We start from the raw sequence: 12,539 nt of genomic DNA, 5'->3' as shown, positions 1-12,539 counted from the left end.
GTAGCAGTGGATTTTGGGTACTAACTCAGCCGGCCCCTAGGAAAATGCTGGACCTGCCCTTTTTGCAGGGTATCCCCAAACCTTTTGCCTTCTTTCTCCTATTTTTTCTGACTTGTTTTTGTTTGCTTTATGACTCTGTGCACTTTACCATTGCTAACCAGTGCTAAAGTGCATATGCTGTCTGTCTTGGTGATTGATTTATCCATGACTGGCATATTTGATTTACTAGAAAGTCCCTGGTAAAGTGCACCAAGTGTGCCCAATGCCTGTAGATCAAATTCTACTAGTGGGCCTTCCACATTGATTGTGCCACCCACACGAGTAGCCCTGCAAACATGTCTCAGACCAGCCACTGCAGTGTCTGTGTGTGCAGTTGTGAACTACCATTTCGACCTGGCAAGTGCACCCACTTGCCAGGCCCTAACCTACTCTTTTACTACATATAAGTTACCCCCAAGTTAGGCCCAAAGCATCCAGATGGTCAGGGTACATTGTATAGGTAGGACAAGTACTGCAATGTTTTAAATGTCCTAATAGTGGAATACTGCTAATTTAAATTTTCACTATTGCAAGGACTATCTCTCCCATAGGGTAACATGGGGATTGCCTTGAAATATCTTTTAAGTGTAATTTCCCATAGGGGACAGATAGAGATTTGGAGTTTCGGTCTCTGAACTCACAATTTAAAAATAAATTTTTGGTGAAGTTTGTTTATAAATTGTGTCCTTGAAAGTGGCACTTTTAGAAAGTAGGCATTTTCTTGCTTAACCGTTCTGTGCCTCTGCCTGTCTGTAGACTCCACGTCTGATTTTGCTGACATTTGGGGCCCGATGTAGGTAAAAGGGAATTTCCGATTCCAAAATACCGAGGCGGGCCGATTCGGTATTCTGAAATCGGAAAACGAGATGTAGGAAACAAACAGCGAAATAATAAGGAATCGGTCGGCATCGGTAATGTGAATCGGTACGTACCGAATCAGCACGGACCGAATCGGAAACTACCGAATCGCCTACCACCGAATCGGAACTAGCCGAATCGGCTACCACCGAATCGGAACTAGCCGAATCGGCTACCACCGAATCGGAATTAGCCGAGTCGGAAAAATCAGATTCGGCTATTACCGAATCGGAGGTATGAAAACACACCCATGGCCAAAAAGCCCATAGGAATGCATTGAAGAAACCGATTCGGCTATCTCCGAATCAGATGATACCGATTCGGATTTTACCGAATCGGTATTATCCGATTCGGAGATAGCCGAATCGGTTAAAGCCGCTTCAGCCAATGAGGTGGCTCCCCCTCCCCCTCCCAAACAGGGAGTGGCAACCCTGGCAGGTGCAGCCAATTAAGAACTTTCTGGAGAGCCTGCCTGAGCTGAGCAGTCACAGTTAGCAGCAGTGGGAGTAGGAGGTAGTGAACTGTTCAGACCAAGATGGCAAACCAGAGTGAGAGCCAGAAGTCCAGCCAGAAGAGGAAGCCTAAGTTCAGCAGCACCGAGCTGCAGGTGTTGGTTGAGGAGGTGGTGAGGGTGCACCGGCAGCTATTCGGAAGGCTGTCCCTCAATGTGCCAGAATGCACCAAGAGGAGGCTCTGGAGCGATATCGGTCAGAAGGTCAACGCTGTGGGTGTCACCCCCAGGTCCCTGGATGAGCTGAAGAAGCGCTTCTACGACATCCGCAGCCTGACCAAACGGAAGATGGCAGAGATCCAGAAGCAGGCTGGAGTCACTGGTGGTGGCAGGAACCCGGCGCCACCCCTCACCGAGCTGGAGGAACTGGTCTCCAGCACCATTGAGAGGGAGAGCGTGACCGGAATTGGGACCCTGGACAGCTCAGCCAGAGCTACAGCTACAGGTAAGAGGCATGCGCATCAGGACACACCCTACCAGACACCTCCCCATTAGACACAATGCATAGCCAAACCCCAGCACAGTACTGCAACCAACATACAAGAGACAAGCATCATGGTACATCCAGTCAGCAGTAGGTATCAAAATATGGCAGTGCAGAATCACAAGACATGAAACAGTGGAACACATTCTACGGAGATGCTAGGACATGTGGAATGCTTTAATTGTACTGACTGTAATACATCGGTACTCTATTTACAAATGCTTCTTTGTACCTAGGGGCACCATCAGGCGGACAAACACTGCCAAAGGAGGCAGCAGCACCATCTACCACTGCACTCGCAGGGCCGAGCACGAGTCAGGCTGCCGAGGAGGAGGAGGAAAACACCATAGGCCTGGATATTGAGGGAGACCTGGAAATTGACTTTGATGCACTTCACTCCCCACAAATGCAAAGCACACCCTCCTTGCAATTCTCCCCAGAGAACTCCCCGACAAGGGAGCTCTTTCCACCTACACCAGCTCCTGCCACTGTGGCTCCAGTACACCCTGTCCTGGGAGCAGGGGCTCAGGCCCCGGCCAGCACCACACCCCCACCAGTGGCACCCCAGCCCACGCAGCAGGCGGGCAGCAGCAGTACCCGGCGCCGTGCCATTCCCACCACTGCAGACCCAGCACGGGAGGCCAGTGTGTTCCGGGGCCTCGAAGGCAATATGGTGAAGATCCAAAGGCAGCAGGCGAAATCCATCATGGCATGCCAACGCCAGCTCCTGCAGCACAACCTGCAGATGGGGGAAATGGTGAAAGGATTTCAGGCCTTTGTGGCTTCCAACAAGGAGGCAGTAGCAGGTTTAGGCAGGCTAACCACTGCCATCACACAGTTATGTGGCAGAATGGAGGAGCAAGAGGTGGTGCGCAGGCGGGATGCCCGGGTGCAGAACCGCTCCTTGAGCCGCCTTGCTGCAGCAACGGCACAACTCTGTCAGCGTGGTGCCAACATGGAGTCTAGTCTCGCTCAAAATACCGCAGAGTTGACAAGGGGAATGGCCCGCATCACGACAGCAATGGAGGCCTTGATCATCTCTAACACTGCCGCAAATCCTGCCCTGGACCTGGGGGATGCTGGGGACAGCAGCAGCCGCAGCAGCCCGGCCAGCGCTGCGTCAGAGCCACGCAGGAGCACCAGGCGCTCCGCAGATGCCGCTGGTCATTCTGAAGGGGGTGAGGGACACCACAGTGGGGCTGCAAAGCGCTCAAAGAAATAGCCTAGCAAGGGCGGGTGAGGCAACCTGGACCCTAGACTTTTGTTTTCATTGACATTACACCTTTGTTTTGTTGCACATCAGTGCAGTAACTGTGTAGCAACAGTATTAAAAATTGCTTATTCAACACAACCATTCACCTGTCTGTGCATTTTTACTCACTCAGAAATAGTTTGCTGTTATCTCCTCACGTCTATGTCTCCCATCACTTGGCGTACACACCCCAGCTGGCTGTGTTAGTGGCACAGCTTCGTCGTCATCATGGTCCTCGTAGTCACTCAACTCCACCTCAGTGCCCTTCTTCACCGCAAGGTTGTGTAACATTGCACAGACAGCTATGATTTTGCAACAGGTGATGGGGGTGTACTGCCTTGCACCTCCACTCTTGTGCAGGCATCTAAACCTGCTTTTCCAGATGCCGAATGTCCTTTCCACAACATTCCTGGTGCTTTTGTGGGCACGGTTATACCTCCTTTGGCTGGGTGTAGAGGGGTTGAGGTAGGGGGTGAGAATGAATGAACGGAGGGCATATGCACTGTCGCCTAGAAGGAAAAGGGGTAAAATTACTTACATGCATACATGTATTTCACTTTGCTGTTTTTGGTTATGGGGGGCTGATGATGTGTCTCACCTAGGAGGTATCCTTCTCCAAATTCCCCAGCCATCAGCCGTGCATAGATGCCGCTCTGTTGGAAAATGTAGGAGTCGTGGGTACTACCCGGAAATTTTGCTACCAGGTCTGTGATGATGCATTTCGCATTGCAGATCACCTGTACGTTGATGGTGTGAGTGGACTTCCGATTGCGGTAGATGTATTCTGTGTCAGATGGTGGGCAAATCGGAATGTGTGTGCCGTCTATGCAGCCAATGATGTGGGGGAATCTTGCCATCTGGTAAAAGTCTGCTTTGGTCTGTACAAGTTCTGCCTGGGTTGCAGGGAAGGAAATGTAGTGGGCCATCCTCTGGATCATGGCATCAAGGAACTTGTGGAAGAACCTTGACAGGCTGCTCTGGGTCACCCCTCCTGCCACAGCGACTACACTTTGGTAGCTGCCAGACGCCAGCAGGTGTAGGCAGCATAGCACCTGCACCTGCACAGGGATTGCGTGTGCCCTTGGGGTGGGGTGCTGCAACAGGGGTTGGAGGTCCCTAATGAGGTCTGTGATGGTCTCTGAGTCCAGCCTGTACCGCTGTAGGATCTCTGCATCTGTCAGCATGACCAGGGTGATACGTTGTCTGTATACCTGCTCCTCTCTTTGCCATTCCCTCTCTCCTTGCTGCTGTAGCCGTAGCCGCCTCGCTATGACATAAAAAGCTGCCATCCTGCAAGTTGCAATGCATTTTGGGGCTGTTTTTATGGGTTGGAGTTGGTTACCACCTGATCGTAATCCATGGTAATTTCCGAGTGGATTCTACCGATTTTGAGCCAAAATCGGTGTTTCTGTGTCTCCCTACATCTCCCCATCTGTCCGAAGCGGGGATTTTCCCGATCGGTGAATCTACCGAATTGGTAGGTTCTCCGATTCGGCTTCTGTCCGATTCGGTGTCACTACCGAATCGGTACATGCACCGATTCGGCTTATGTCCGAATCGGTGTCACTACCGAATCGGTACATGCACCGATTCGGCTTATGTCCGAATCGGTGTCACTACCGAATCGGTACATGCACCGATTCGGCTTATGTCCGATTCGGTGTCACTACCGATTCGGTACATGCACCGATTCGGCTTCTGTCCGATTCGGTGTCACTACCGATTCGGTACATGCACCGATTCGGTGTTTGCATCCGATTCGGTGTGTTACCGATTCGTACTGTATCCGATTTTCGGTATGTACGTATCGCATTCTTTTACATTCGGTAATCATTCCGATTCGGTTTTCGCTCCCATTTGTACTTTTTTTTGTGCCCTACATCTCGATGCCAGTATACCGATCGGTAAGGGCCCAGATTCGGTATTTTCGGCCGTTACCGATCGGTAACGGCCTACCTACATCGGGCCCATGGTCTCTTGTGCTTTTACTCTAGACAGTCACACAAAGGGAGCTGAGGTGTGCCTTGCATATCCTGATGGCCCATCACCAGGCTGGTGTGCCTTTTGAGTAAGAGTGGTGGGAGGTCATTGACACCTGAATAGGGCTGTGGCTGTCCTCACACAAAGATGTCTCCACCCTCCAGTAGTGTGTCTGGAGCGAGTTCAGGGAAAGGCATGGTCTTGTGTACTCCAAAAACTTTGCTTTGAAATTTGCCTAATACAAATGCAGAAAGGGGTATAACTATTGGGCCTCTGACACTCTCAAATCATAAGACTTCTGGACTAAAGGACACTCTGCTAAGCAGAGGAGCTGGACAAGCTGTCAGGAGGAACTGTCACTTTGCTGTTTTGCTTTGCTGTGTTGGCCTGCTGCTTGCTGCTTCTGCCTTGAGTAGTGAAAGGACTGGAGTTTTCATTCTACATCCTGCAATCCTAAGTTTCTCCAAGGGCTTGTCTCCTTTTAGAAGTCCCAGGGCCAGAAAATACTTAATCTACATCCTATTACCAGCACTTGGGCTCCTCTGCTGAGAGCTTTGCTTTGCCAAAAGGTGCCAAAGCCAGGCCTGGACCCTTGGAACTAGGAGGTGTACTGAAAACCAAGAGAAAACACTCTGACGCCGTCATCGATGCCGTTTCCTGCACCAAAGCCGAGAGCACCACTCTTGAAGAGCACGATGCACGGCCTCAATGACATTGCAGCCCCTGGCGTTCCGATGGCAGCGCCATCATCTCCAATTTCATCTCCAATCCCTCTGCCTGCACCGTGGCTGAGGGCCCCGCTCGTGAAGAGCACAACGCATCGCCCTGTCTCACATCGCAGCCCTGGGACTGTCAATGACAGCGCTTCAGCACAGACGTCGCTGCCTGCACCAAAGCCGCAATCACCGCTTGTGAAGAGCGCAACGCACCAACCGCGATGACATCGCAGCCCCGGCCCTGCCAATGCCAGCACTCCAGACCTTCATGTCATGGAGATCGACCTGTACTGCATGTGATGCCAAGGCCTAAAGGCCTCTACACCTTCTGCCCCAATTTCGGAGCCGATGCCAGCAACGCCTCATCTTCGGGTTTTATCGCAATGTCCCCAAGGCCTCTTCATTACCAAAGGTACTGTTCTGTGGGTCTTCCCGATGCCGCACCCCTGAACTGTTGTATTTGTGTTGCTCATGACGCCGTGACAGCCCCTGTTGGTGCTTTCGACTTCAAGGAACTGTACACATCTGTACTTGTGTATGTTGGATTTTTATTGTTTTCATCATGTTTTATCCAGTTGAATATTTTTTATTTTTCTAAACTGGTGTGGTATTATTTTGTATTTTTTCTTACTGTAGTACTGTATGTGTATGCACAAATACTTTACACATTACCTCTGAACAAGCCTGCCTGCTCGTGCCAAGCTACCAAGAGGGTGAGCAGGGGTTGGCATAGCTGTGTGACTCCCTTAGCCTGACTAGAGTGAGGGTCCCTACTTGGACAGGATGCAAACCACTGCCAACTAGAGACTACATTTCTAACTGGAAAGCTAGCAAACCTGAAGGTTTTTTAAAACTACACTTCTAGGGGAATCTAGGATGAGATGATTTGCATGGCTCTCACTAGGTAATTTTACCCAGAAGCCCTGGCAAACATAAAATGTTGGTAAAAAAGTAACGTATTTACCTCACATTTCTCTGACCAAAATGTTCTGGAACCTGCAGGGAGCCACACATTTCATAACACCCTGAGTTCTCAAATGTCACCCAATAAGAATGATACTCCATTTGTGTGGGTGGTCCAAGATCCCATGACACAAAAGGACCTAAAGCGCTATATTGATAGATAAGCAATAGGGTAGGTGCAATATTTGTGGCCGTGCTGTGGTGCAACCCAGGCAAAGGTACAAACCACAGAAAGTTTTGAAAACTATACAACCAAGGGATTCCAGGGTGGTGTGCCTTGCATAAAACCCATGAGGTTTTTTACCCACAGTGCCCTGCATACCTCAAACATTGCCTGAAATTATGCATTTTCCTTACGGAACTTGTTTCCAACTTGGATCCATGTGATAGCTTACCTTCTGTTTGCCTGTCTAGAGGGCGACCTACTAGAGTACCTGAGGTTGTGATTAGTGAATTAAGACAGTTGGATTCACCCTCTACATACAAATATGGTCAAGGCACAGATCTTAATAATGGGGCTCTGGTTTCTGTCGAAGGGGGTAAGGCAGTTGTTGAATCAAAGTCCTTGGATATCCTTTCCACTTCTGCGGTTACCCAAGTAATAATGCCATCTGTAAAGCTAATGTCATGGAATATCGCGGGGTTAACCAGAAATCTTCGGGACAGCGTCTGGAGCTCCTATATGGAAGAGCAAGACATTATTCTCTTACAAGAGACTTGGGCTATAGACATTGTCCACAGATTGGGTTACAAGACTTTCCACTGTGGAGCAATTCCCTCAGTGAGAGGAAGACCATCGGGGGGTTTAATAATTTGGGTAAGAATAACCTTGAATGTTGATGTTTCCCCTCTTCCTCTCCCCTCCCATGATCTTCTCGGGGTCAAAATGTTGACAAAAGAAATGGGGGTATTGTATGTAATAAATATTTATAATAGGCCCAACTCTCAGAATAAGGAATCCGTGGCTGTAGAACACTTGAGATCATATTTGGATACATTGGGAGCTGACTCACAAGTTCTTATAGGTGGGGACTTCAATTGTCGCTTTGAGCCTGTCTTGGGACTAGAAAATCTTCTTGAGGAACAGGACGGGGCAAATAACATTCCTATGCTTGATAGTTTAAGACCAGTCAAAAGTACAGTGGCAGCCATACAGATTTTCCAGTTAGCTATGGCCCATGAGCTAAGGGCATGTAACGGTCGATTTGACTCTGATAAACCAGCAGCCTATACATATAGTAAAGGTAATTGTAAATCGCTCATTGATTTTATAATGGTTACAATTAATTTGTGGCATTTGCTATTGGACTTTAGAATAGAGCACAGAACAGAGAGTGACCATTTCCCATTACAATTGAGGTTGGATGCAAAGTTATTTATGGCCCCAATTGTTGGGATAGAGTCAACCAAGAAGGAGGGTGAGCTCCAGGTTTCGAACAACAGGTGGTCCGTTAAATGGCCTTACATTCTAGCCAAAGAAGAGATAATGGTAAATATTTATAACACTTTTGCAGATACCATCTCCCGCTATGGAAACCTTTGCTTGGGTTCCCAGGAAGTCCTTGACATGCACCATCAGCTGGTGGACTCCCTGACCCCTCTACTGAGTAAAATTTATGTTAAGGATAAAACAATTAAGACTAGGCACACCGAACTAGATAATCCCTGGTATAATAAGCAATGTCGTTTAGCAAAATCTAATTTAATTCAGGCAGTTAAGACTAAGGATCGGGTGAGTATCAGAGAGGGCAGACATGTCTATAATAAGACCCTCACCCTGGCAAAAAAGGAATGGGATGACTCTGTTTGGGAGGATCTCCTTAATGCAGCCAGGATGCGCGATCAATGTACCTTTTGGAGCCTGATATCTAAACAGAATAAGACGGGATGATCCATTACGGATCATTATCTAGATGAAAAAACATGGTGTGATCACTTTTCTAAACTATATGACTTAGGAGAAGCGGGCCTGGGTATTGACGACCAGGAAATTGACCGGGTTTCTAGCGTTGGTTTGTTACAGTTTAGTGACGAGGAGACAATGCGGGCACTCCACGCCACTAAGGCAGGGAAAGCACCAGGCCCTGATAAAATTCCTGGGGATTTATTTAAGCACGATATTGAAGTTTGGTGCCCGTATATAAACTTCTTTTGTAACTCCATAGCGGCAGGGACACCAATTCCCGAGACCTGGAAAGGGGCCGAAATTGTCACAATTTTTAAAAAAGGGGATCGATACGATCCAGCCAATTACAGACCGATCAGTTTAATTGATCTTTTACAAAAAATCTTCGCCAGACATATTTTAAACCGTCTTTTAGAGTGGATAGAGGAATCCAAGATCCTTTCTAAATACCAGGCCGGGTTTAGATTAAAGACAAGTACCGTAGACCAGGTCTTTAGGTTCATGTGTATTTGTTGGAAGTATGTAAACATTAGGAGGGGTAGCTTGTACGTAGCATTTATGGATCTACGTGCAGCGTTTGATCTTGTTCCCCGTTCCCTTTTGTGGGCCACTTTGAGGAAAATGGGTGTTCCGTGTGAACTTCTTTCAGTACTCGTTAGGCTTCACACAGGAAATTATGCCAAAGTGAGGTGGGGGAGAAATGGTGAGGTCTCTAAGGCAATACCAGTGAGAAGGGGGGTACGGCACGGATGCGTGCTGGCCCCCACGCTTTTTTCCCTCTATGTGAATGATATTCCGCCTTTTTTGGCTAATTATAACCATGATTCTCCAAAGTTGGGCAACGAGGTGATCACAGCATTATTATTTGCTGATGACACCATTTTAATCTCTCAAACTCCAAAAGGACTTCAAAATTTGGTAAACCAATTTTATAGCTATTGTGAGGTAAAGGGGTTAGAAATTAACTCCTCAAAGACTAAATATATGGCCCTAAACCCACAAAAATCTTTTAAAAAGAACCTGGTCCTAAAAGATACAAAATTAGAATATGTGGAGTGCTTTAATTATCTAGGCATTATGCTGGATAAGAAATTATCATGGAAGGGCCAACTGGAAAAAAGCAGGTTGATACTAAAACATAATTCACTGCCTATCTTAAAAACTCATGGGGGGAGCCTCTCCAAAGCTATTACACCGGCTTTGGAAGTTTTTAAAGCAAAAGCGCAAACAGCGGCACTATATGGTGCCGAAATATGGGGACCCCATTCTAAAAAGAATTTTGACCACGATGAAAACAATTTCATAAGACGGCTACTTAGAATTCCACTGAGAACGCCCTTAGTTCCAACGCACCTGGATATTGATATCAAGCGTACAGACCTTCAGGTGCATTTAAGGCCGTTGCTTTACTGGGTGAGATTATGGACCACGCCAGAGCTCCATGACTATAAAAGTGGTTTACTAGAAATTATGGGTTTGAATACATTTAATTCTATTAAATGGTTAAAACACATTTCTAACTGGTTCTCTAAACTAGGGCTAGCTCACTTTTGGGATAATCCTTTGTCTTTAACACCGAATTGTAAAAAGCTATTAAAGCTTTCCTTCTGGTCATACGTTAATAATGAAAGGCTACATGATTCTAATATTGGTACACTAACCCTTAAGTGTTTGCTATTTAAGGATACAGCTTCGTTTGAACCATTCATGGACGAAATAGAACCACCACTTGCCAAAACAGTATTTCTGCAATTTAGATATGGAGTACTGCATATAAATGCAAACACTTGTAGGTGGGGACACAACACAAATACGGAGCTGGATCTCTGTACTCTATGCGTACAAAAAGTAAAAGAAGACGAAGCTCATGTGCTTTTCTTTTGTCCAGTTTATAAGAAACCTAGGGTAAGATGGATCAAACCATTGTGTAAAAACTTGGGTGTAAGAACATTTAAAGAAGCTGAGCGCTTACTTAGATCCACTACTTCCCAATTGGTAGTGTTTGGTGTAAGTAGGTATCTATTTAGTGTTTGTATGATTAGGAAGAAACTTGGTGTCAAAACATAATGCTTGGTTTTCTCTATTTATGTGCATATTATGCATTTTTAATCCTGATGTATGTTTTAAGTATACTGGCTTTTTTAATTATTTATATGATAGGAATCTGATTTTATTTTGGTAATTGTAATTGATTATAATTGTAATTCATTGATTGTGACTTTCCCCTTGTGAGCCTCCCCCCCAAGATATTTATTGTTCATGTCATTTTTCTGTGCTTTAAATGTAACCATTGGATTTTTGCAATGTGATGCTATTTTTATACTTTTATGGCTTGTAGCCGAAATAAAGTTTTTTCAATCAATCAATTTTCCTTAAATGCATGTGCTGAAAAGTTCCAGAATCCACAGGAATCTACAAAATTTCTACAACCTAGCATTACCCTACTTGTGCTGATAAAAATGCTGTGCCACTTGTGTGGCTTGGCTTGGTGCCCACAACAGGAACGGATCAAACCGAAGTCAATGAAATTTCACGTACAAGGTTTTGCATGGTATCTAGTGGGGGTTTCTGCCCTTTGAGAGGAGCAGATTGGGAGTAATCACCCTCACCTGCCCCCAGGGGGGCAGAAAGATTGATGCCACACAAGTGCAGTACCGTTCTTATCAGGGGACATGTGGGAACTCACAGTGGAAGAAAATTTGTGGCTGACTACAGATTGCTGAAGATTTCCTCACAGAAATGTGAGGAAAATATGTTTTCAGTCAAATTTCAGCCATTCACCACTGCAAGTGGGGCATTATTAGGAGTTCACCAAGCTTTACTGGGCCACATGTAAAAATAACACCCAAAAGGAACAAATGTCCTCTTGCTTACCATTGGGATGGGATTGTTTAGCACACTGAGGAGCAGAAAGACTGTTGAGGCTTTCGGGGTGATGGTGGGGCGAATGTTAGGATGGGCTAGACCAACCCCATTATTTAAAAAAATATATAATCCTGCCATACAGTGGGCTTTCTGCCCCCCAAGGGCAAACTAGGGGCAAACCTCCTGCCTGCCCCCAGGGGGCAAAACAACTGGTTTGTCCCCTTTTGGGGTGGGGGCTGGGGGGGGTGGCGAGTGCAACACCCATACCACTTTCTTTTGCCCCAAAGGAAAAATCCCTAGTGTCAGGTGGACTATCTGCCCACCAGTAGGTAGATTTGGGGCATTCTTCCCAATTGTGACAAACCTCCTATCTGCCCGTAGGGAGGTAAAAAGACTATACTGCCCCTTTTAGGGCAGGACAGGGCTCGATGCCAAGGTAGGTCGCCCCCTGTTTTTAATTGTTTGGCTCCATTTTGAAATCCCTGGTGTTTAGTGGACGTCCTCAAATCAAATCCAAAATCATATTAAAATGGGCTTTACAACGTGAAGCTAATCACCCACGAGTGCATGCAGGAGCTAATGGCCTTGCTGTTACAGGGTGGTTTCATTTGAAACCCATTTTTTTAGTCCCTTACTGAATTCCAGAAGAGAGGATGAGGTCTGGAGGTGAAGGGGGAGTACGCTCCAGGACTTAGTAGCGAGGTAGGAGATAGAACATCCTCCACTGTTGCTTTGGTGGATGCAGGGTGTGTGTGCGAGAGAGAGGGAGGCAGAGTGTAGGTATCTGAAGGGTTGGTGACAGTTCAAGCATTGGTTGATGTATGCTGTTCCGGGATTGAGGAGGGCTTTGTAGGTGTGGATCAGCATCTTGAATTGGCATCTCTTCCAAATGGAAAGTCAGGGGAGCTTCTTGAGGTGGGGGGTGATGTGGGTCCATTTGGGGAGGTCAAGAATGAGTCTGGCCA

At 46.9% G+C, this 12,539-nt stretch overlaps 1 protein-coding gene across 1 annotated transcript; it reads left to right on the top strand.

Annotated features, from left to right (window-relative positions):
- The first annotated feature begins 1,549 nt into the window (after nt 1–1,549).
- Nucleotides 1,550–3,157, top strand: LOC144819978 (uncharacterized). Its single transcript, XM_078677652.1, has 2 exons — nt 1,550–1,853; nt 2,129–3,157. The coding sequence occupies exons 1-2, from the start codon at nt 1,697–1,699 to the stop codon at nt 3,112–3,114; spliced, it is 1,143 nt and encodes a 380-aa protein (XP_078533778.1). The 5' UTR covers nt 1,550–1,696; the 3' UTR covers nt 3,115–3,157.
- Nucleotides 3,158–12,539: the final 9,382 nt, after the last annotated feature.

The sequence above is a fragment of the Lissotriton helveticus genome, chromosome 2_1, assembly GCF_964261635.1.
Source record: "Lissotriton helveticus chromosome 2_1, aLisHel1.1, whole genome shotgun sequence".
Classification (NCBI taxonomy): Eukaryota; Metazoa; Chordata; class Amphibia; order Caudata; family Salamandridae; genus Lissotriton; species Lissotriton helveticus.
The sequence above is the reverse complement of the archived record's forward strand: the minus strand, read 5'-3'. Positions and strand labels throughout refer to the sequence as shown.

Bases quoted from the DNA above. Each gene is read 5' to 3' on its own strand.
- LOC144819978 (XM_078677652.1), top strand. From the start codon at position 1,697: ATGGCAGAGATCCAGAAGCAGGCTGGAGTCACTGGTGGTGGCAGGAAC. The intron at 1,854-2,128 runs GTAAGAGGCATG...CTTTGTACCTAG, and splicing joins AGCCAGAGCTACAGCTACAG to GGGCACCATCAGGCGGACAA.